At 37.8% G+C, this 25,873-nt stretch overlaps 1 protein-coding gene across 1 annotated transcript; it reads right to left on the bottom strand.

Moving 5' to 3' along the window:
- Positions 1–1,021: 1,021 nt before the first annotated feature.
- On the bottom strand, positions 1,022–17,559 carry LOC129278285 (deleted in malignant brain tumors 1 protein-like). Its single transcript, XM_054914488.2, has 15 exons — positions 17,261–17,559; positions 15,791–16,180; positions 15,227–15,589; positions 14,095–14,457; positions 13,211–13,591; positions 12,064–12,432; positions 11,325–11,693; positions 10,656–11,033; positions 9,277–9,415; positions 8,714–8,904; positions 7,312–7,490; positions 6,008–6,405; positions 5,094–5,199; positions 3,438–3,651; positions 1,022–2,419 (listed from the first exon to the last, which is right to left on the bottom strand). Exons 3-15 carry the CDS (start codon positions 15,426–15,428, stop codon positions 2,238–2,240), a joined length of 3,471 nt encoding a protein of 1,156 aa, XP_054770463.2. The 5' UTR covers positions 15,429–15,589; positions 15,791–16,180; positions 17,261–17,559; the 3' UTR covers positions 1,022–2,237.
- Positions 17,560–25,873: the final 8,314 nt, after the last annotated feature.

Genomic DNA, 25,873 nt, shown 5'->3' with positions numbered 1-25,873 from the left:
CGCCGCCGCCGTCGGAAAAGCGGCGTCTATAGTCTCACTCTGCTATGCAGGTGAGACAATAAAACCAAAGAGACATGAAAATGTCGGAAATTGGAAGGACACCCAGTTCAGCTCTGCTCAAAGAAAGTTCTGTTTTTCCATGGGGTCCAAGGATTGGATAAGAAAAGTCTTGCAAAAGTCTCTAGGAATAAAAGGGGAAAATTAGGGGATATGGGGAAAATACATCAAACCATGGCTCCGTGAAACAGGGGCGCTGAAGCACCCATAAGATTTTCCTGGGGGTGCTGCGTGTATAATTCTCCATGCATTGTCAACACCCTCTGGATATCTGGTGGGTGGTACAAAGTCGATAAATGTAAACATAAGGACCTACATTTTGTATAGAATCCTTTTTTTTTCTTGCTTGTCAGATTTCTCAGGACCAAAATTACTTTCCTTTTTTATAGTGAAAACACAATTTTTTGTTTGTCAAATTTGCATCAGCACCCCCTTAAAAAAGGTAATCCCAGGGCCTGTATCAAATTCAAAATACTTCATAGGTCAAGGAAGGAGACATTGAGCCTATGTAAGACGACTTTGAGACTTCAAGGGAAAGAATAATGGCATTATACACAATTTTCATATTTTTCTGATCAATAGAGTGACGTAATCGGATTAATAAAAGTATAAGTGCATTTATTCTAGAATATGTATATTCGATATGCAAATTCCTTTTTAAACTGGGATCTAACAACATGCCAAAATATTTTGCTAATTGTACTTGTTTTTTATATATCTTATTAACATTCAAGTTCAACCTATTACATTACCTATCATTTTGAGAGAGCCAATAGAACTAACTGTTTTATCACAGTTAAGACTCGATTTGGAATCACACAACCAGTTGTTATTCTTTTCAGGTCGGAATTAAGTTGGGTTCAATAGTTGTTACATTTTTATGAGAAAAGACTACCGTGTCATCAGCATGAAGGTCATAAAGAATAATTTTCATTACAAAAGAATTAGAAAAAAAACATGAAGCATCAGCTTGCCCATATCATATTCATGAAGACATCGATTACGTGCCTAGAAATATTTCGCCAAAAGAACGCAAACTTTTAAAATGTCATAACTTTTTTTTTATTCCTTGTCCAATTTCACTTTATCTGATCAAATCATGTTATTTCGGCCTTCGGAGTATTCCTTTGATATGTTTTTATTTTCGGATAGCAATCTTTAATCGACTTCCAAAGAATCTTCTCTTTTGGGGGGTCCTTTCAGTTCTCGACTGCTTTTTTTTTTTTTTTTATCTATGGATCAAATTCATATGGATATCGTTAAGAAGATCTTGCAATTTGCTGCGCTTTTCTCGTAATCTTGAAAATGCTGATAAAAATACACGCTAGAATACTAATCTATTACGGTGTAGAAAACAGAAAATACTGTTTGGCAAACTGTGGTAACATGCTTAAAGCAATGAGCACTCCTAAAACAAGATCTTTGATCCTCACTTAAACCTGTTATAAGCTACGGAAATACTTGTATCTGATTGGTTCAGATCGACCGCGCATAAAAACATTTTCGCGAGTCCAATGAAACATCTCCCAATCCTAAATATTGTCACATTCATTCAGACGTATAGAAAACGATGACGACATTTTCGATGACATCCCATTGGTTTAGATTCGGTTTCATTGGTGAGAATCCGACGGAATGCTTATGACAATATAACGTATTTTAGCATCCAATTCACAGACACTTTCCGCAACATTCAGAAGCTATTGAAAATGCCCGTCAAATCACAATGGACGGATTAGAGGTTACTGTTAAAAAGAAAGTGGTAAACCAGCACAGCACACCAACTTAAGATTCGGACCAGACAAAAACTTGCTAATATATGTCGTTTGTCCAGAGTCTAGGACGACACTACTGTTTTGATTCACCGATTTTCGACAAAGGCTGCTTTGTTATGAAGGGCTTTGACAAAAGATTCTCTGCGTTATAGAAAGCGTCGGCGAAGTGACTGCTAAAATGCTCTAGTATCTAAGGAAGACAGTGTGCTGAAGGGCAGTGCTGATGCTCCCCTTCAAACATCTGCACCTATAACGAACTCTGAAAATCGCAACATTGCGAGCTTCGGATATCGGATTATTTAAATGATTATCAATACTTTATACCAAATACACCCCCCCCCCCAAAAATTGTCCCCTTGGCACGTCACTGTTGTCACTGACACGTCACGACCTCACGATCAGTAATTATGCCGCGATTAGGGGCTCGCTATCAGAATCGTCATCTTTCGCCGGACTTTTGTAACCTTTTGACTTCTGTTGACCTTTCGAGAATGTGACGTAAGCCATCATGACCCCCGCAGCCAGCAGTATTCCGGACACGCCCATCGCCACCATTTTGTTCATATCGCCACTGTAGTAGATGTTACCTGGAGGGAAATTAAATATATATCATATTTTGATCTTACTTGCAATACGTCTCACAGAAATGGTAAAGAAATGTCTACCTTCATACCGATAAGTTGATTGATGTTATTACACCAGATTAGATCATTCTATTATTACATGACGAGAATGTACCCGATAATTGTTCACACCTATAACGTTGGTGTGACCAAGATGTGACGATTCAAGGTTTTTTCTGCTCACTTTATAGCTTGCTATATGCAAGCATATTCTCTCCAGCAATGGCCGCCGAAATGAGAGAATGATGCGCCCAATGATAATGACAAACGAGTGAACATAAACTAATGCGAGGCATGGTGAATAGATTTGCAACAACAAGCTTCATGTACGGGATCTTATTTGCAAAGATTGCGCCAAAAAGGCGCAAAAATCAAGACAACTTAACGCCGAAAATTTTGTGACCTTATTTGTAAAATTTGGTGCATTTTTTTTTTCATGATTATCATAAATCTTGTTCATTCTGATCAATAAAGCAGCATTACATATTCAGCCCAAAATATTATAGACATTTTCAGATCGAAAAAATTGATGGCAAAAATTCTGAAATTCGCGACAAAATGGTGTATAAAAGTCGAGACCATTATAAGCGGCAAAAATTTTGCAACGTAATTCGTGATATAAAGATGCTTTCAACATTTTCTAGTAACTCTTTTTCCTGCTATCTACCCAGTATAATACATTCTCTGCAAAAATCATTAGCCAAGTATTCACGAACAGTTTATGCGCTAGTATTAGTCAAGCTATGTATGAAGAAGATAAAAATGACAACATGGTCAACGACGAATGGTCAAACTTGTTACAATAATCACGAAATTAGCATTGTTCGTTACAGAATGGCGCAGAACTCGAGAAAAAATAAAACGCCGCAGATTTATCGATTAAATTAGGAACAATAATTAATTATCTTCAAAACTTTCTGGATCGTCAGTTCGTCACCCATTGTCGACTGTACCTTAAGGACAACAATGAATATTGGCCTACCTGACGATGAATGTGCATGCCCGAATGCATCTATCCCCCTCCGTTTCCGCTGAGGGGATATCGGACCGTTTGAGATGGTGTGGGGCTGGGAGCTCGAATCCCGAACCTGCGGGATGGCCGCAGTTCTCTTTGCTCTTTGACTCACACAGCCTTGGGCACAGCGCGAAGAGGAATCACTGCCGTCACACACTAGCACCTCACAGTGTATAAACACCTAACACGTATGGAACAAAGAATGTTGAAAAAATAAAGTCCCACCAAGTTTCCAAGAAAACATACAGCATTTCTATTCATTTGAATGCGGGATATCAAAAGAGCACTGTCGATTCAATTCCTTGCTCACGGACATAGGTGTGGCGGTCGGGATCGAACCCGGACTTTCAACTGTCTAGTCAGGCGCCAGATCACTCGGCCACAGCACCTACACCTTAATCACTGGTCGATACCGACATTTTAAAGGGCAGTAGCCTACTGGGAGAGGGGCGCACTGCTTATTCAACTAACTACTTTTTCATTTAATAATATATACGACCTTGAATTATAAGAAATTAGAATATGTTCACGATTTATTTGAACAAATTTGATCAAGAAACTGCTGAATTTAAAAAAATATATAAATCTCAGTCTCTTTTGACGACCAATTCGTCCATTTAAGCTCAATTACCAACACTCATTAATATACATTAGGAATTCCATTTGACCGCATGTACATTGTCACGGAAGAATCGTGTCGAGCTTACAGGTTTGGAGACTTCAGATTCCGAGGCTGTTGCTTAAATTGACCCTTATATTTCTTTCCTCAGACAAAAACAATATTTGCAAACATTCATGGACCGAATATAACACAAGTTCACAATATGCAGAGTAATGTGATACTACTTTCTGATCAAGTGATTCATTGCAATTGTTATTCTTTCCCTGAAAGGAAATTTAGAGAATTTTACATAATATGAATTGTTGGAGCAATGACAGCTCACACGCATTACTAGAAGTAAGATAAAGTATAAAGAATTATGTCCAGAAATTGCCTACGACACCATTTCTTGCATAGGTAGTTTCATAAAAAAAAACACTCTTGACAATCTGAGCTTGTTATTCCGTTCTGTAACATTCGATGCCCAGTAAGATGATTTAATTCTTCAATGTCACCTTATTCATTATGCAATCAAAGATAGGTCGGTGTTCTAAATTAAGCCTATGCCGTGAAGAGTGTCTATATTAAATGTTGCAAGAGTCGACAAAGATCATGTTATTTTGTATCGATTGTTTTTTTCTCCAAAGCTACAAACTGGATCGTTTCAAAACTCTATTTTGACCTCGTCATCATGTCCATATTAACCATATTCACTTACAAGTACACTCTTAAAATGTTGGGCAACATACTGTCCACACAACAATTGGTTAAAAATGTATCCAACTCTGGGTAGTTTTCAACCAAATCACACATTACTGGTTTAAAACTACCCAGATATTTGGTAAAGTCTTAACCAATTGTTGTATGGGCAACATGTTGCCTAACATTAAGAGTGTATGGTCATATATTCAACAGAAAAGCAATACAATTCTGGTAGAATAAAGGCCGGGGAAAATGAGAAGAAAAAAAATTCTTAACTTAATGAGTTAATTCAACGCCTACTCCAATTGTTTTCCGCATACCTGGTCATACTCTCCGACAAAACCGAATGCCTGTAGAGAGAAGGCAGACATCATCGGGTCATCTATGACGTTATCATAGAATACGACCGTTGGATCCTTAGCGCATCTACAGACAATGAAAATCCATTCAACATCGTAAAAAAATACACTTACACAGAATCGACTACTATACAAACATATCCGATTGGTCGATGTTTTACAGCCTCTCTAAAAGCTGTCGAGCATGCATTGAATCATCCTGTTATTTTGTTATTTTTTTTAAATTATATCATTCTCATTTATTAATAATACTTTTCACCTTGTGTATGGTGCTTTATACATCGAAACGATGTCTCTAAGATACGACGTCTCTTTACAGATACAATATTATAATGCGTACATTTTCTCCACTTCCTGTGAGCATTCAAACAAGTTTCCAAACTCAATTGCAAGGCATACTGCAAAGGTGTTCCTGCCGAGGGAACTCATTTAACACCTGGGTGGACAGCGGCAAAATGTGGATTGACGAGTTGCCATTGGATTCTAGGCTGCGGTGGGACTCGATCACAAAATCCTGTGGTAACATGGCAAGAGAACCGCTACATCACGACGATTCTAACAGAGAAGGTATATCTTTGCAGAATTCGAGCACGAACGATCAATGGCGTTACATATATTATAGCCACTTATCCATTAGTATAATGAAGTATTTCGCCTGGTCAATTTAGTGCATGGGCATGTTTATAGAAGGAACTCGAGGTACCTTTTTCAAGGTTCGATGTAAAGCACCTTAATAGCATTAAATAAGAGCTAAATTTGGCATAATTTGGATCATTTTACATTATGGAAATAAATGCTGTTTGCAGCAAAGAAGTATTTCAGAATTTGAGAAGATACATTATGATGTAAATGGTGCTGCATATACAGCCACTAACCCATCAGTGATGATATGATATTTCGCCTGGTCAAAGGGGTAAGGATGAGGCGTCGCCCAGCATGACTCGATCAGCACCGTCACGTCAGTTACCGCGGTCAGATTGACCGCGAAGAACACCGGTTCACCGAGCGGTATCCTCTCATCCTCTACCGCCTGTTCGGCGAAGTTGGCATCCTTGTACCGTGCGAGATCCAAAGAGAAGTTCCCAAAGCCAATTTCGGAGAAAGAGACCACGCCCACTTGCGGTTTGTAACTGTTGCCAAGGATGATGTGCCGATCGAAAGAACACGTGACCGGTATGTGTAGGATAGCGTCTCGTGTCACAGTCTCACCATGTTTGGATCTTGGTTCGAAGTACGTGATGACGTTGGAGAAGGTGATGGTGTCTTCTGTTTCCTAATAGTATCATAAAACGAGACCACAAATACAAAACGAACCAGTTAAAATGACTAAAGCTCGGTGTAACTATCATCATATTTCACTGACCTCTAGTCCCGACTGACTAGAAAACGGTCTGGACTGCATTATAAGCCAATCGACTAGGTCTTGTTAGTTGCAACAAGCTCACTATTTAATCTAGCAACTTTTATTAGTTTGGCTTCAGAGTGAATGGGAAGTGTAGATGGCTAAAATAATGGGGAGAGAGGTCAGAGTTTAGGTGAGAAAATGAGGAGGAAGAAGAGGAGGTTTCCTAACACCAATATCAACGGCAGGCCAATCATCCAATGACGTAGAGTAAAGGCCTGGGGCCCGTAACACAAAGCTTAGCAATGATCGTAGAAACACTCTTCTACGATTGATTGCATTGACTACAATACACAATCAATCGTGAAAATCAAACGTACGATTAATCGCTAACCTTCGTGTTACGGGACCCTGGTCTGAAGTTTTCCGCGGTCTGGAAACTGAAATTTCACGCCATTCAGAAAACAACGAATTCATGGATTTGACGGAAACCCCCATTTTTCATGCCCCGAAAAAGGATAAACCAAGAAAAATACATTACACCATAATGAAAAAAATCATATGATAAAACAACAATCCTTGTGCAGAGAATAAATGCCACCAAAGTATGTCCATCAAAGCTGTTACGTAGTGTTTTTGGCAAGCTTTATCTGCATGGAAACTTGCCCTTTTCTAACATTTTCACTATTGAAAATTTTTATTGAGATATGAGTCACCGAAAACACGGATCGGCTTTCAAGTTCAAAACACGAAAAACATGGAATTTACATTTTAGAAAACGAAAATTGGGGTCTCTTGCGTCGACCAACTTGAAATCTTCAAACCAACTTTCTTTACCTCCAATGTAGTACCACAGTCATCGAACGACGTCGAAATGGCAACTTTTACACTGTCGTGATCGTAACCAACGCAGGAACCATCGGCGAGAAAGACATCGGTCGCATCATCGCCCGGTACCAGGAGAGCGCGATCGACGAGGACCGTCATCGAATTGCTGTCACACGTGACATCAGCACCTGGGTATCATAAGGAAAACAATAGCCAATCAAATTTGAGCTTCTGTTCTCATACTGTTAAGGACAACCAATATCATCCAATCAGAATCAGTGTGTCAACTCTTTAACTATTTCATAGTAATACTAGTGTTACAGATCTACGACCATGGAATTGAGCAGAAGGTTCATTATCCTAAATCCATGTTAAATCTAATTTGAGAACTTACAGAGTAGCTTATAGTTGGTTATGGTTGTAGAAGATTATGTTTGTAGCTCAAGGTTTAAAGATCACAACGAATTGGATATCTAACGTTTAGCGAAAAACAAATGACAATAGAAACAATGCTCAACATTATTTGTATTGCCATTTGTTCTCAAATCTTCAGAAGAGCTATTCACTTATATTAAAATAATACATGCATTCTTGATAGCACCAGAGCTCCTAAGTCCCTTGTCATCAACTGAAATACGGAGGGCTTTACTGAAATGCAAAAGCGTTTCAAAAGCCAATCCCTATTCATTGATTCAAGTCAGTAAAGTAGCTATTTTCCCTTTTCCGCTTGTTATTGTCCCTCTTTCAAATCAGAGACAATATTCTAGGGCAGATAGTTGAGAAGTAGAAGGATATCCAGTACACTGTATGATTCGAAAAAATGTCGCTCAGCCACGTACGGATGATATCAATAACAGAGTATAAACGTTTCGTCAAATGCCCTTCAGATGACAGAGAATTCTCAAAAATCTTTTGGGAAAATTGGAAAACTGGGATAGCAGTTTCATCCTAAGTCACAGAGCTTGAATAATGCCCTTCAAATGACAAAGAAAACTAAAAAGTCTTTGACGAAAATTGGAGAACTGGAACAGCAGTTTCATCCTAAGTTACAGAGCTTACAAACAATTGCAAATATTCATTATTCCAGAATCAAGGATTAAACTGCTGTTTTGGTTCACTAATATTTGACAAAGACTTCTTCGTTGTTCTTTGTCATGACAGACATTTCAATACACTTACTCTGTTTTTAATACTCCGTACACTCTAAAAAAAACGGATAGCTAATTAAGCTCTTAAAGAGCGTGTGTATATAGTGACTGCACTTCGGAGTGCTGAAATGTCTAATTCAAATTTGAACGAGAAAAATCAGCACCCCGAAGTGCAGTCACTATACACGCTCTTTAAGAGCTAAATTAGCTCTCCGTTTTTAGAGTGTACGTCACCGAGAGAAAGTCCCCTAATTTATGTTTACCTTCTCCACACGTAACGCCGGCATCCTCCGAATGACCGCAGTTGTTTGTACCGGTTGGCATGGCGTGAGTGCAGTCAATGACATGCTTCTCGTCTCCACTACACTGAAGATCATCCAACCATATCTGTCCTGTGCCTGGTCCAAAGTAAGCCCTGGACCAGAACGCAATCACGGTCCTGTACCCCAACATCCTAGAGTATAAAGTGACAAAGCATAATGCCAAACTTACAGACCACTTAAGTGTTTTCAACCAAGTTATGTTAAGACAATGGTGATAGATAGATTAGCTATAATTTCGAGATGTTTTGACGGGTACTTGGCAATTACAACTCACTAATATCCATAACCCTTAGGGTCAAGAGCCGTGGCGTATCATACCACAAACGCCAAAGAAAATACAAAAAAATGTACTGACATGGCAAAATTTGTAGGAACTTAGCCTTGCAGATATTCCTTTCTTGCTTACTTGGTACATTATTTCTTATTATTCAGGTTTGCAAAACAAATCCAAGCAACAAACGCAAACCATCCATTCAAATGATTTGCTCCTGAATGTTACGTACCTACAGACAACTGTGGCGTCTTCTATGCCCCAGTCGTCATCGCAGACCGTACCCCAGATGTTGTTATGATAGAGTTCGACACGCCCTTCATGAGGCCCACTACCACCTACCAAACGGATGTCACTGGTAGGAGGATTCCCTGAGAGAGCGGGGGTAAAGAGAGAGAATGGGGGGATACGAGAATCAAACAAGAGTTTTTTTAATATGCTACATAGTCGAGGAAGTGGTTTTTACAGTTCATCATGATGTGTGGTGAGACTGAGAAAGTGGACAGAGGTAGAAGTAAAAACGAGAGACGAGAAGGTAGGAGGATGGACGGTAGAATTCTTTTCTGAAATGAGTATTGTCCTTAAAAGAACTGTAAACCATAAGAGCTGAGAGGCATGAGTTGGTGGAGAGATGAGAGAAGGCTGGCTTGGGTCGCCGAGAGGAGGTTCAGATGAGAGAAGACTTGACGTTTCCGATAGGTCGACTGTCCGTCTTCAAGATGGAAGTCTACCTATATCCACTTTTTCTTAGTCCTTCTATGACTCACAACATGGTGTGTACCGTAAACCACTTCCGCGATTGGCCATGCCACCATGCAAACCTTCAAACATCATATGCTACATAGTGTTCAAATAATTCCCAAGCAGTTTATCAGCTAACACTTTGTAATTAATCATAGCACGGAAAGTTACATTGTTTTTCAGCACATTGATAAATTTTTACCAGTATCATTGGTGGTTGAATCATGTAATAATTGAATAAGAAAATAAAAAAAAAATGATATAATTTCTTCTTTTGAAAGGAATGCTATTATAATATACACTCGTGAACAAGTCTTGTGACTCGAGACCTGGTAACGTGATCGGACTAGATGATATTGAGGCTTTGAATATCATTGGGATCGAACTCAGTAAAAAAAAAAACTCACCATATCTCGGCCATTCGATATTTGCGAAACATAACTCGTGCCATTTTTTCCAACTCATAGGTTTGAACAATGGATTACTTTCTGATCACATCCTATCCCCTTTACACTGTAACAATAATGCGAATATTAAACATATCGTTATATTTTGACCAGGGTAGCATCTTCACTTCCGCAAGCTGTTCTCCCAGCTCCTAGTGTGCTCTGCTTTTAGTGACACCGGCTCTAGCAAGGCTATCTTTATCGGGCGCTCAAGCATTCGAGAAATTTCTTTCTACCGGGCACTCATCTGCTACACCTGGGAGGGGAGTTGAAAGTATAGATAAACGCATTGCCAAAGAACGCGAGTGTTGCGGTGGGATTCGAACCCGGGACTTCGTGGTTTATAGTCCTGAGATTTATCCAATCGTCCACAGCACTTCTATATTGATATTAATTTTTTGACAAATACAATATAAAGACCTACCTCCCAAGAATGTAACGGTGATGGAAGCACCTCTTCCACTTGTAGCCCGATTTGAGTAAAAACGGAGTGCCATTGCGTTTCCGGTGGCGTTTACCTCTGTCGGAAAGACAGACCCAGACGCACGATACAGTTCCGGGTCAGATAATGCACTTCCGTCATGAAGGGAGAGGAACGAGTTCGAATCCGTTTGGAAATCAACGAGCTGGACAGAGACGCGAGTGTCTGAAGGGCTCGTCACGTACCATCGGCAGTCAAAATGGTCCCCGTTTGTGTCTGGGTAGTTAGGTGTCGTAGAAAGGAAGGTTCGTGTATCAAAATCTAGGGGAATCCCACCGCCACAGGTAGCCAAAGCAGAAGAGTCGTCCCAGTTTGGAGGAACTGTAAATAAAGACATGGTGACATTATTTCCGAAGCCTCCCTTTCAATTGTTTTGGCAGTGGCTTTTGCTACCAGTTGATACAGACTGTAAAACAATCATCACCCTAATCATTTGCAAATTAATTCGTTGAATCTTTGAAAATTTAAAGTGCCAATATAATTTTTGTTTGGGTCTTCAAGTCGAGTTAGATTATTGATATAAGGAGTTCCAATCATTTCGAATAACTTCCGTTCAAGATATCGAAAGGACTGGGCTTCCATATTTTTTTTTTGAATAAGTCAGGTGCTTACCATTAAGATTGACCTTTGCCTTCAGCCCTCGTGCTGTATCAGTCATGGATGAGTCAGAGAATCTCACACGGAGGGAGTTCTTAGACCCGACGACCGTTGTTGCAAGGTTGTTGCCTGATATCTCGGTGACAGTTTCGTCCTCGTCGAAGACGTACACGTACGTTGTCACATCCGTGTCGAGATCGAAGATTTCCAACGTGAACACCATGCCATTTTCTCCGCTGAAATACCATCTGCAGTCGAAACTTCCGGTCGGTTGGAGGCTTGGGTAAGTCGGCGAGGTGACGGTCAGACTTGTTGAAGTAGAATACATGTCTATGCTTCCACCACACGACGTCATGACTGTCGTTCCATCCCAAGAGAACGGATCTACAGAAGAAAAATATAGCTTAAGGATAGGATATGTTGCTTCTCGGGAGGATGGACCGATCGAAAAGAATTTGAGTCTTATTTCATGTATTACAGTAGAGGATAACTTGAAATCGAGTTACTGAAAAAAAAATGTTCATATCTCAAAAGAAAATGATTCTGCATCGGGCACATTATGACCATTATAACTTATCTCGGCCTATGTTCGAAGGTCATAGACACATCGTTTGCATTGTTCTCAAATGGATTGCATGATGGCATGTTCATTGCTGTTTCGGTATCGTAGAGCTAGGCATTGTCATGGGCATCGAGTCAGAGTATGTTCCTGATGTCATTAAATCTAGTAATTTGTTTACGACTGTTTCGGTACCTGATATTACGACTATTGCAGAAAACCCACGTTCCGGGTAGCTTGAAGGAGAGTCTGCAAACACGATAGTCACACCCGGTCCAGATGACAGGAACGGGGTCGGAAGGGTCTCCCCTCTGATAACGGCCACATCCTGCTGCAAAGCGTTCACGGTGTCGTATACGTTCAGAGTGGCGTCAACGGTCTGCATATCGTTGACTTCAAAGGAAACTGCTTTATCCGCTTGACACGTTACGTACCAGTAACAGAGTGTTGAGGCAAATACCGTAGAGGGCGTGGTGTACCATGGGGTCTTAATTGCAGAAGATGGTTGGGTGACATTTAAATAGAGTTGACCGCCGCAAGAAATATCTGGTTTAGGAGTACTCGCTGTATACAAAATAGTAACAACATGATTATTGCTGTAATTCATAATTTCATCTGATCATATCATTAAACGTTTTACCTGTTACGCATAAACTTTCGAAAACCGGTATACCTAATTCATACAAAGCGGATCTAGATATCATGTCCAACGATTTATCGGGAAGTATTCAACGTCCGGCTTCTCCACTAGGTCTAGTCATTTGAGTGGTTAAGAGGGTAATGACAAACTTCACTAGATCGACATAATCTCGTGCACAAATGGGTATTGTCTAACCGCTCTAACCTTAAATTACACTGTTGGTCACACCCAGTGATTTTAGAATTGATTGCAGGTATAATAATAATAATAATAATAACAATGATAATAATAATAATAATGATAATAATAACAATGATAATAATAATAATAATTGTACATTTATATTGCGAAATTTCTATGTGTATATACTCAACTGCGCATTACAATAATGCTATTATTATTATTACCACGGCTATAGCCGTGCAGCCTACAGGCGCTCTGGCATTCGAGGAATTTCTTCCGGGTACTCATTCACCTCACCTGGGTTGAGTGCAGCACAATGTGGGTGAATTTCTTGCTGAAGGAAAACACGCCATGGATGGGAATCGAACCCATGTCCCTCAGATTGAAAGACGAGAGTCATAAAGTCTAGACCACGGCGCCCCTATCACACAAGCTGGTACAATCTGAAAAACAGGTCTTAACATCTATCACGTATCCTTTTTAATCAATATCCAAACTATTATGAAAAATCATACGCACCGTCAATGATACTGACTTCCGCCAGGAGTCCACGGCCGTTCATGTAATCAGACAAATCGTTGTACAGGACAGAGACTCCGTTTCCAGAGGAATGGAAAGGGGGTAAAGCGCCCTCACCGGCGATGCTTGATACCGTTACAGCCGGGCTGTTGACACTATCAAAGACATGTACGTATCCGCTGTGCGTCTCGATGTCAAGGAAGTCGATCCGCACGCGGGTGTTTGGGGGACTGATGAAGTACCAGTAGCACGCGGTGTACTGGTCGATCGTTGTACCGTAGTTTGGAGATGAGAACGAAAGTGAAGGTAAATGATTCGGATCGAGGATTATGGATCCTCCGCACGATGCGAGGATGTTCGATGAATCCAAAAATATGCTGTCTGATGAGCAAAGAATGGATATAGAAAGTGTAAACAAGTGCAGGCACATAAAACATCAGAATTGCATCTTTCATTTCAAACATTCTCTCAATTGCATTTTACTAGACAGTAATTGATCATTCAGAATTACTCCGAAAACTCCATGTTTTCATGAGAACTATGGTATAATAAACATGATGAATAATATTTTAAGTCATAGTATCGTTTACTTGTCTATGACAGCAGTACATTGTGTATATCATGATGTAAAATGTGTTAAAATAATATTTCGCATGAATAATTATGATCCCAAAATCAGACAGGAACACACGTCCACTATTAGCATTTCTTGGTGTTCATCTTGAAATACCCATTGACAATATTCTTTACTGATCCCCTTTTATTTATTTCTCTCTCACTTTCTCTTGTATTCTATCGTTCTCTTCCCCTCTCTTCCTATCTCTCTCCGTCACTCCTCATGATAAAAAAAGAGTCATTTTTCGACAGTCGCTTCAATGGCACACCTGATATGCTCACATTCACAGTCACTCCTTGGCCCGGTTCCCGCCAATGCGAATACATCCAAATAACCGCCGTGTTGTCCAATGTCATGAGCGTATCCACTTCAAAACTCCCGGATAGACTGGCGATCGGTGTGTTCAATCCGCTCCGAACGTCGAAGTAGACACCGGACCCGGTATCCATGTCCGAGATCTCGACGGATAATTTGGATCCGCTTGGGCCGTTGACGAACCAGTAGCTTCCGAAATAGACGCCCAAATCGGTGGAGAAGTTGTTTGTCTGAAAGGAAAAGCTTGGTTGCTCTTCGTTGAGGGTTATGTGACCTCCGCTTAAGAGGTTGATAGCATCTTCTTCAGCCGTAGTATCTTGAAAGCAAAGACATTGATAACGGTAAGTTTTTATATAAAAAGGGTTGTGCACTTTATTCGTACTCGTTATTTTGTGGTCTAAGACGGTGCTTTTTTAAAAGTCTCTTCACAACTTTCATAAATGTATTCGCTTACATGATGAACAATCATTTATTATCAAAAGTGAGTTTTTCTCATGCGAAAAAAAAGTAGGATGGGACGTACGTTAAAGTCAGCTTTCACGTGGGGAGTATTTTCTTTCCGACCCCACGATGCTTTTTAAAAAGTCTCTTCACAACTTTCATGAATGTATTCGCTTGCATAATGTACAGTCATTTATTCTTTGAGAAACTTTTAAGAAAATAAAGTAGGATGGGACGTACGTTAAAGTCAGATTTCACGTGGGGTGGATTTTTTTTTATCTGACCCTAGAATTTGTGAAAAGCATCGGAAATATTTGTATAAACAGAGATATCTCGTTGTACCAACGAGAAGTTCTTTGGCTAAGCCTGATTTGCCTCGGAAAACTGTCAGGACAGGGAAAGGGAAGCATTTTCCAGCTGCATTATAAGTACGTCTCCTGGTCATAAATCTCATTCTTTTCTTATCAAATTCTGGGTAGTTTTAAACCAATACTAGTAATGTGTGCTTTGGGTGAAAACTACACAATATTGGTTGAAAACTACCCAGAGTTGGATAAATTTTTTAACCAAACCAATCGTTGTGTGGACAGTATGTTGCCCAACATTTTAAGAGTGTAGGCATACATGAAGGTGTATCAACTCACCATTGTAGAAGACCTCAAATCGTACATACGAGGCAGACTGGATTTCATAGGCATCAAAGAGACAGACCATTTGGTTGGATCCCAACACTACTTCGTACGGAGTAGACCGGATATTGGAGAATTCGGCTAGCCGGTTACCCATCGAGTCGGCAACCACGAAGTAATCGTAGAAATCGAGACGCACGTCGAGAAAACGGAGCATGGCTTCTGTCGACGGGGGCGTGGTTATTTGCCAGACACAGTAGGCGGGGCTACTGCCGGCTTCCTGATTGGTCACCTCAATTTCAAAAGATGGAGTTGATTAGTCGAGATCAATGGTGCCACCACATTGGCTGGGGTTAGCCGACAAAACATCAAAACTTTCTATTAAGATCGAGGGAGAAATCGAACGACATATAAGGATATGTATCTTTAAACAGTGAATGTGCATAAATAATATCAATATTTTAATCACCGACATTGTCTCCATTAGAAACCTTGGTGGCTTAGAAGAAACATCTTGAGGTTTTTCAAATGAATATGTTTTTAATGGATAGGCCTACGATGATTCTTTTTTCAACTCACTTGATTTTGGTTTCAGGACCATTACATGGAGGACCGCTGTTCCTTTGAAAACTGGCCCAGACTTCAGCTGAATCGTCAAGGAATTACTCTCGCTGACGAAATCCAGTTCCAAATAATCCCTAATATCAATTCCATCTCCGCTCATCATTCTATCGCCGTCAAAGACCGTAAGCGATTCGTTTTGTCCAATATGAAGGTAAACAACCTCCATTTTGATGACGTTACCAGTGGGAGCGTAGAAGTACCAGTTGCATTTACTTCCGGGGTCACCGAATCCAAACGGAAAAGTCGGCACCTGTATCTGATATGATGGCGCCTTGTCGTACAGTGTGAGAAACCCGTCACAATATGGTGTTACTGTCTGAATGCCATTGATGTTCTCACCGCATACTGATACAATGTAAAAAGGCGAAATCATAAAACAATATTATTTTCAAGAATTCACATATAAAATTTAAAACGCCACGGTCATTAAAGCTAATTCTCTTCCCCAATGTAAAAAAAAGAAGAATAAAATCACAACTACTCAAGGTTTAAAGAATCCACCTGACCTAACAGAGGTCAATGTGTTGCCCCCCCCCCCCCCCCCCCCGTAGAAGAATTGAGTCATAATTACGAGAAATGGGAGACAAAGGTTAGCATACTTGCTTTAAAAGTGATAAATTGATGCAATTTTTGTAAATTTTGACAGATAATTTATCAGTTTAATAGTATGATTCTGTAGTATTTCCCAAATCATTATTAGTCGATATGTTTCTTTGAGTTATGTTAGGTATTATAATATATAGGCGTGACAGACAAAAAAAAAGAGAGGCTGCAGGACGTAGCAATTGGTTCAACTCCTTTTATTTTCAAGATCCTTCTTTCTATATATTTCCAATCGCGAGCTCAAACTTTTGGACATTTCATGTAATAAGACATGAAAATTTAAGCATTCCGAGCAGTTTTTGTAATCATGAAAAAGATGTGTATCTAACTAAAGAATTAACGCGAGGGTGAGGCCCAAACTAAAATAATGACCAGAAAATGAACCTATTAAGGACTGCATTTAGTGGTTCATGAATAGGATACATATCTCACCAATCGGATAATGCGAGCTCGAAGCGCGAGCCAAAAATTCGTGATATTCCAACCTGAAATTCGTACATTCTAAGCATTTTTGTATACACCACGAACAGGATGAATAACTTACTAAAGAATATTTGATGAGGGTGCGAAGCGCGAGCGAAAAACTTACGATTTGTTAAACCTAGAATGTATAATATTTTACTTCAAAAAGGGTATTTCATTTTGAAAAAGCGCACATTTCATTTTGATATTGGGCATTTTCCATTTTGAAAAAGGGCATTCTTTCATACGGGGAATGGGGGGGGGCACCCCCTGCCTTAAATCTATATTCAACATCATAGTCATTTGACATATTTTACACACTGTTTTTAAGAAATATAAAAACATATTGTCAATACTTACCTCGTTGAAATAGGAAGATAAATAGACCAAATCTGAGGCACGTCGCACGGTTAGCCATTTCAATCATGCCACTTCACACAGTATATTTTACCACACAGGCACGATGATAAGTACAAGATATTTAGATTTTTTCTTCTTTCCTCTACAAAAGTCACTTCAAAATCTATGATTATGTTCACCTTTCACATCGACACACTGATCTCTTTACAGAAGCACTTCAAAAATTACAAATACTTTTCCTGGCTTTACTTTTCTTATTCTTGTGAGTTTCTTGATTTTCATACTCGGGCGCATCACTCCGTGATATTCGTACGCGTAAGAATCGAGTTCAGCTTCACACAATTCTTTGCTGTGACTGCAGGGATTGTCTTATCGCTGGCACGAAACATCCGTGTTTATAAGTCGATTAAATGTCGATTACGAAGGAGGACCGTAAACATATAATCAGATAACATATAATTTTCTAGATTTGACAGAGTGACCCGATCCGGGGCATGTTTGTACTAATTAATTTGGTAGGATCTTTTCTTGGTACTTCAATGTGTGTTATATTTATATGGCAAATGTTGCTCAACATATGACGTTGATCGTTCTCACAAATTTTGTTACAGCGCCACGCAAAACGTTTCATTTGCAAGGGCAATATTCTCTAACAATTTTTTTTTCTCTTTTAACATTTTCTTCTTGTTCTTGATCTCCTCCTCATTCTTCTTCTTCTTCTCATTCTTCTATTCCAATAGCATAAAAAAATAAAAGTGGTGGTGGTGGTAGTAGTAGTAACAGTAGTAGTAGTAGTAGTAGTAGTAGAAGTAGGAGTACCAGTAGTAGTAGTAGAAGTAGTAGTAGTAGTAGTAGTAGTAGTAGTAGTAGTATAGTAGTAGTAGTAGTAGTAGTAGTATGAGTAGGAGTAGGCGTAGTAGTAGTAATAGTAGTAGTAGTAGTAGTAGTAGTAGTAGTAGTAGTAGTAGGACGAGGAGGAGTAGGAGAAGTATTAGTAATGGTAGTAGTAGTAGTAGTAGTAGTAGTAGTAGTAGCAGTAGTAGTAGTAGTAGTAGTAGTAGTCGTCGTAGTAAGTATGTAATAAAATGATTCTATATCAATACTACTTTACAACAACTACCACCACTACTACCACTACTATTACTACTTTTTCTACTTTATCATTTTATTACAACTAATTCTTCTACTATCATTGTTTAGATTATTTTTCTTCTTCTTCTTCTTCTTCTTCTCAGTTGTATTGTTATCGCCCTTCCCTGGAACCGCAACTAGTAATATTGTTTATTTCTCTTGTATATTGCTTACAATGTATATTCATTTGTTGTATTGATTTGTGTCTCTATCATTTTCTATGTTGTATAATTGAGTTGAGAAATGAAATGAACCAAACCTGAACTTAAACTTAAATAGTATGATTAGCATTACATTAGTTTAAATACTAGTATTTCATTTCTTCTTCTGAGACACGTCGCACGGTTAGCCATTTTAATCAGGCCACTTCATGCAAATAATGTATTTTACCTCACAGACATGATGACAAGTACAATAATTTTAGTCAAGGATAGGCCCAATAGAAAATGGACTAAGCCTTTTTTGTTCGTATATACAATATTATTTCATGGGCTCTTGTCAATTCGATGGTGCTGATTCCGGATCTAAATTATGTCATTTTAGTCATCTTGAGCATTTTCCGCAAATTGGCAAAATCCAATATGGCCGCCAAAATATGCAAATTACCCATGAAAATCATAAAATCGCCCACACATTGACTATAAAATGCATGTAGTTGTGTTGTAGGAGTGAAATACTCTCCGGAAAAACGATATTTTACTAAATATTTTTCTTGATATTTAAAATTACCGCCATAGGCCCCTGTATACCCTATTATGTAGAATATGAATGGGGTAAAATACTTTAAAAAAACAAGAGCACAATTATTGCATGTGATTGAAAAAGATTATTGAAAAATTCAAAATGGATGTTATAGACCCCTTATATTGTATACAATCTTAAAAAGGGGACAAAACATTTTGACAACAATTGGATTTGCTCCACTATAAAATGCCAATAATTGTGAACATAGGCAGCGGAAGTGGGGGGGGGGATGGGGGACAGGTCCCCCCTAAATTTGAGGTGGGGGGACGGTCCCCCCCTAAATTTTTTGTTGATAACCTTTTTTTTTTTTTTTTTTTTGCTTGTCAAATTTTTTTACCTGTGTCCATCACAAAATTTCAGGTGGACCCCCCCCCTAAATTTTTTGCCTTCCGCCGCCAATGATTGTGAAATATTAGCGTAACAATGTCTGACAATATGAATTCTAACGAGACATATCATTTCCTCTGCGATTTCTGTAATAATGCTGCATTTCGACATTCAAACTGGCCGCCATAGGTCTTATCTGTATTATGCACAATGCGAATGAAGAAACTAATTTTCACAAGAGTAAGAACCATAAAATGAATGTAATTGTGATCTATACGAGTAAAATATTATCGGATACACATGCTTTCTAGCGAAGCATATCATTTCTTTTGTCATGCATGAGATAAATGCAATATTGTTATTATTCAAAATACCTCCATAGGCCCTATCAGTATTATCTACAATGTTGGGGACAGATAATTTTGTAAGAATTATGATAGGCTTGACTATGAAATCCATATAATTCTGTTATATGAGTAAAATATTGTTTTGAAACGTGATTTCCATATAGCATTATATATGTGTGCATTATATATGCATATAGCATTTCCTCTCTCATGCAGGTGATAAAATTATCTGTGACTTTGAAAATGGCCGCTACGAGCCCTAACTAAATTATGTTACATGCGTATACAGGGAAATTAATTTTCACAAGGTTGAGAACCAGAACTGCATTTAACTGTTGATGTATGAGTAAATTATTGTCTTGAACATGAGTTCTCACTAAATATATACATCACATATTAGTCATAAAGGTGATAAATTCCTTTACTTTGAAATTCAAAATGGCTGCCAAAGACCCCAAAGCATTATGTACATTGTAACGGGGGACAGATAATTTTGACAGAATTTTGCTTTATTTGATTATTAAAAAATGCATAGATTTGATGTGAGAGTGAATTATTGTCTAAAACCATGATTTCTAACGAAATATATTCTTTCCTGTGCATGTCATAAAGTTGATAAATGCTGCATTTTGAAATTGGAAATAGCCGCCATTGGCCCTTATCCTATAATGTGCAATTCGAATGGGGAAAGATAATTTCCACAAAAGGCCATATTGCAGCCATTTTGAATTTTGAAATATAGCATTTATTACCTAAATAGCATAATAAATGATCTATTTCGTTAGAAATCATGTTTTCAGACAATATATAAAATAAGATAAGCTAATATATTTTATTCGTCTTTCTTTCTGCGCATACATTTTGTCTTACAAGTGTGATTTCACATTCTACAAATGCAAATCAATTAATCATAAACCATTGTTACAGTAGGCAACGAAACACAGCAAATAACTAATTACGTATTGAACGAAAGACAAGGAGAACCCCTGAAAAAGCAGGGCTTGTAAGGCTAGGGTCTCCTTTGTTTCAAGTACATGACTAAATAGTATTCAGTGTGTACATGTAATATCTTTAAAACTAAAAAAACAAAACTAACAACTAAAAAAACAAAACAAACAACTAATCAATGACAAAAACGCACAAAAAAGAATAGAATACAGTGCTTGTAAGTACAATTGTTAAGTCTAATAAACTAACAACATTATAATTAGGTGATATACGATGGAAGAATGCTAAAACATGACAAAGGTAAAAGAAACACACGAAAAGAATACAAAAGGAAAAAAAGATGAGCTGACCCTCTGCAGAAGAATCCAGTTAGACAAAATACTAGAAAAATATATATTGATATATCATAACATTCTCCAGTCTTCTATACACTTGTATAGGCTCCAAAAGTAAAATGAAATAGTATATAAAAGCATATCTTAATCTAGAGCAACTCACAAATAACAATTAAGAAGATAACCTTTAAGTACACGCTGAAAAGTATAAATGCTTACCGATTTTTTTATATTTGAATTGAGAGAGTTCCAGAACCTGGGTCCAGTACTTCCAACTGTCCTAAAAGCAAAGCTTGTACGTAACTTTGGTAAGTGGAATGCAGAAGCATTTCGTGTATAATGGTTATGTATGTCACTATTTTTCATGAACATTGTAACCAGAGCTGGTGGCATGATGCCTGCATTGTATGCATACATTAGAGTACCAAGTTGAAAATCATAGATATCATGTAATTTTAGAATTCTATGCTCATACAAAAGTGGGGCAGTATGCGAGCGATAGTTAACGTTACAAACAATTCTTAAAGATCTTTTCTGAATCAAGTACACCCTTTCAAGATTGGTTTTAAGAGAATAACCCCATGCAAGAACGACTTGTTACGATCGTCTGCGTTCGCGGAGCGGGAATGGAGCGGGGGTGGCCACACCCTATCGAGAAAACCGGGGAGCTTTTCTCGAAAGGTTGGGTTGAGGGAGGGGGGGGGGGGGGTCAAAATAACGCACCTTTTCGAGACAACCGGGGAGCTTTTCACGATAGGCAGTGCTGAGTAGTCTCTTGTTATACCAATTGTTTATTTGTGTTACTTTCTAAATTTGTATGACTCTATGGAGGCCGCATATGAGGTGAGGTTGTGTGTGGGGACGTGTGCATGGGTGCATGTCTGTCCATGTGTGTCATCTTAGGAACACTTCGACGGACAATTGCATTAAAAAGGAAGGAAAGAAGGCAAAAGCACAAATTTTGTGCATTTTCATTTAGGCTTATTTGATTTCAATAGTCTCGGCGGTGTACACGTCGACCGGGTTTTGCTGTACATGGTAACTAATACTAGCTAGCAGCTTGCGAATGAAAGCCAGTTTCAAAGTAATTGCTTTAGCAGTGTACAGATGAGGACTTCGGGCGCTTGCCGCCCCCCTAAAAAATAACGACAAAGAAAAAAAAAAGGGAAAGAGAAAAGAGTAAAATAAATTTTTTCTGAATATTATGCCATACACAATTCGATATTTTTAAAGATAAAAATGTCTAAATTTTTGCTCGCTCAAAACTTTTTTTTTCAATGTAGCCCGATACGCCATATCTGTCCCCCTCAAAATCTTTGGCTCATTTCGCCACTAATTTGTTTCATCACACTTCTATGCAAAATGCAAATTTATTCAGAATAGAATACGCTATTTCTCCTAATCATTCCATTGTTTTATATGGCTTTGTGGAATTGTTGGGGGGTCTAGAATTACTTCATTAATATTCACTTTTATTCAAAATCACAGAAAACTGCAAGCTCTCTTCTTTTTCTCCTAATTATTAGTGGCGTAATGAGCCCCAAATTTTGAAGGACCAGATATAAGTTGTGAGCGAGCAAGAAAAGATTTCGACATTTTTTTCATAAAAAAAAAAAAAAAATTGTATCAGATTTTGACATACAAAATATTCAAAAAATTATATATTTCACCTTTCTCCCTTTTATTTACTTTTTTTCTCCTTTTTTTGGGGGGGACGCCCCAAGCCCCCCCCCCCCAAATCTATGCACCTCTAAAAATTGTCTTTGATATTATATTGATGTTATTACTTGATGAATAATTTTCATAGAAACGACTGGTTTAGAAAACTATTAAACATAGCTTTTCGCGAAAAGCTCCCCCGGTTGTCCCGAAAAGGTGCGTTTATTTGACTCACCTCCGCCAACCCACCCTCTCGAGAAAAGCTCCCCCGGTTTTCTCGAAAGGGTGCGGCCATCCCCGCTCCGCGAACGCAGACGATCGTAACAAGCCTGCAAGAACACCGTAATTTAGATACGGGAGAATTAATGTTGAATACATCATACAAAGAATAACAGTAGAGAAAAGGATTTCAATTTGTATATTACACCACTATTTTTTATAATGTCTTACAGAGATGATTTATATGGGTTTCCAAATCAGTTTTTCATCTATGTGCAACCCCAGAAACCTTGTCGTCTTTACTCTGTCAAATAACACATCATTAAATATAACATCATCTGGAACTTCTATAATCGTGTTGCTAAAGAGCATATAATTTGTTTTCTGCAACTTTAGAGATAATTTATTTACTTGAATCCAGAAAGTGACTTTCCTCAGTTACAACACCATTTAGTCAAGCAAAGCACAAATTCTGTTAAAATTATTTGTCCCCTTTACGTTATAACCGTTAGGGCCTGTACCGGACATTTTGCCTTTTAAATACAGTATTTATCACCTATCTGGCAGAAGAAATGATATATCTTGTTAGAAATTATGTTTTCAGACAATATTTTACTCATAGATCACAATTATATGCATTTTATGGTGCTATCTCCTGTCCAAGTTCGAATGTGCGTAATAGTGTCAATGTGTCTGGCGGCCATTTTGAAGGTCAAAATATAGTATTTAATACAAACATGAAACATGAATGACATATTTCGTTAAAAATTGTATTTTTAGGCAGTATTCCAATAATTTACCACAAAAAAGCATTTCAGTGCTCACTCAATTGTGATTGTTTTGGACCTCTCTAACATCTTATACTGTTAGGGCCTTTGGCGGCCATTTTAATATAAAAATACAGGATTTATCACATACATGGAATGTTGAATAATAAATTTTCTTAAAAACATGTTTTTAGACATAAGTTCACTCATAGATAATATTTACTTGCATTTTAGTGCTCACTTTTGTGAAAATTAATTTTCCTCATTCATATTGTGCATAATAGGTTAGACAGGGGTCTATGGCGGCCATTTTTAATGTAAAGAAAATACATATTTTGTAAAAAAATAATTTTTTCGGAGAGTATTTCATTCCGGCTGCACAATTACATGTACTTTAGACCCATTGTGTGAGCAATTTTACGATTTTCATGGGTAATTTGCATATTTTGGAGTTCACATCGGATTTTGCAAATTTGCTGAAAATGCTCAAGGTTACACGAGTGGCATCATTCAGATTCGTAATCAGCAACCTCGAATTAACAAGAAACTATAAAAAAATATTGTATATTTGAAAAAAACAAGGTGAGGCCTCTTCTATCCTGGACTATTCAGTTTTCTTGTTATTTTCACTATAGTCACTTCAAAATCTATGATAATTTTTACCTTTTAACATCGACACAGTGCTCTCTTACAGAAACATTTCAAATAAAAACAATACAAATACTTTTCCTGGCTTTACTTTTCTTATTCATTTGAGTTTTCATAATTTCCATGCTCGGGCACATTACTCCGTGATATTCTTACGCGTAAAAATAGACTTCAGCTTCGCAGCAGTCTTTGCTGGGACTTTAGGGTTTGTCTTATCACTGGCACGAGTCATTCGTGTTTATGATTTGATTATCGATGTCAATTATCAATGAGGACCGTAAACATAATTCACATAACAATCGTTTTCTAGATTTGACAGAGTGACCCGATTCGGGGCAAGTTTGTATTAGATAAAATTTGTGAGAACTTTTCTTGTTACTTCTATGTTTGTTACATTTATCAAAAATCTTGCTCAACATAATTGTGACGTTGATCGTTCTCATAAATTTTGTTATAGCGCCAAGCAGAACCTTTCATATGCGAGGGCAATATTCTGTAACAATTTCTTTTTCTCTTTCAACATTTTTTCTTGTTTTGTATCTCCTCCTCTTCCTTCTTCTTCCTTTCTTCTTCTTCTTCTTTAGTAGTAGGAGAAGTAGTATAGTAATAGTAGTAGTAGTAGTAGTAGTAGTAGTAGTAGTAAGTATGTAATAAAATAATACTACTTTAACACTACTTAACAACTGCTACTGCTAATACTACTACTACTACTACTACTACTACTACTACTACTACTTCTACTTTTATTATTACTACTACTACTACTACTACTACTACTACTACTACTACTACTACTACTACTACTACTACTATTATTATTATTACTACTACTACTGCTACTACTACTACTACTACTATACTTCAACTAATTCTTCTACTGTTACTGTTTTTAGTATTTTTTCTTCTTCATCTTCTCCTTCTTCTACTTTTTCTACTTCTTTTTTTCTTTTTCTTCGTCCTTTTCTTCATCATCTTCTTCTTCTCCTTCTTCTTCTTTTTCTTATTATTATTCTTCTTCTACTACTTCTCTTCTCATTCTTATTGTTATCGCCTTTCCCCTGGAACCGCAACTAGTAATATTGTTTATTTTTCTTGTATATTGCCTACAATGTATATTTATTTGTTGTATTGATTAGCGTCTTTTTATATCTCTATCGTTTTCTATGTTGTATAATTGAGTTGAGAAATTAAATGAACCAAACCTGAATTTAAACTTGAACAGTATGATGTTGTTGTTGTTATTTTATTTACTTTAATTTACATGTTTCATTTCTTAACACTGCTACTACTGATAGTGATGATGAATCACTACTACTATCTCTTCTGCTACCTTTTTTTTGTCGAAATAATTTGTGGTAAAGAAGAGGTATCGAAAGAAGAAAAGTATTTTTTTCCTAGTGAGGGGAGGGGGGGGGGGGCACGCTGCTCTTGTTTTCGTTACCGGATATAATATGACTAACATTACATTACATATTTCATTTTTTAATA

This window comes from Lytechinus pictus, chromosome 15, assembly GCF_037042905.1.
Source record: "Lytechinus pictus isolate F3 Inbred chromosome 15, Lp3.0, whole genome shotgun sequence".
NCBI lineage: Eukaryota > Metazoa > Echinodermata > Echinoidea > Temnopleuroida > Toxopneustidae > Lytechinus > Lytechinus pictus.
Note: the sequence above shows the minus strand (reverse complement) of the source record. Positions and strands in the feature narration are given on the sequence as shown.

Bases quoted from the DNA above. Each gene is read 5' to 3' on its own strand.
- LOC129278285 (XM_054914488.2), bottom strand. From the start codon at position 15,428: ATGCTCCGTTTTCTCGACGTGCGTCTCGATTTCTACGATTACTTCGTG. The intron at 11,034-11,324 runs GTAAGCACCTGA...CTTTATTTACAG, and splicing joins GGCAAAGGTCAATCTTAATG to TTCCTCCAAACTGGGACGAC. The intron at 5,200-6,007 runs GTTAGTGGCTGT...CATTGTCTGTAG, and splicing joins TATCATATCATCACTGATGG to ATGCGCTAAGGATCCAACGG.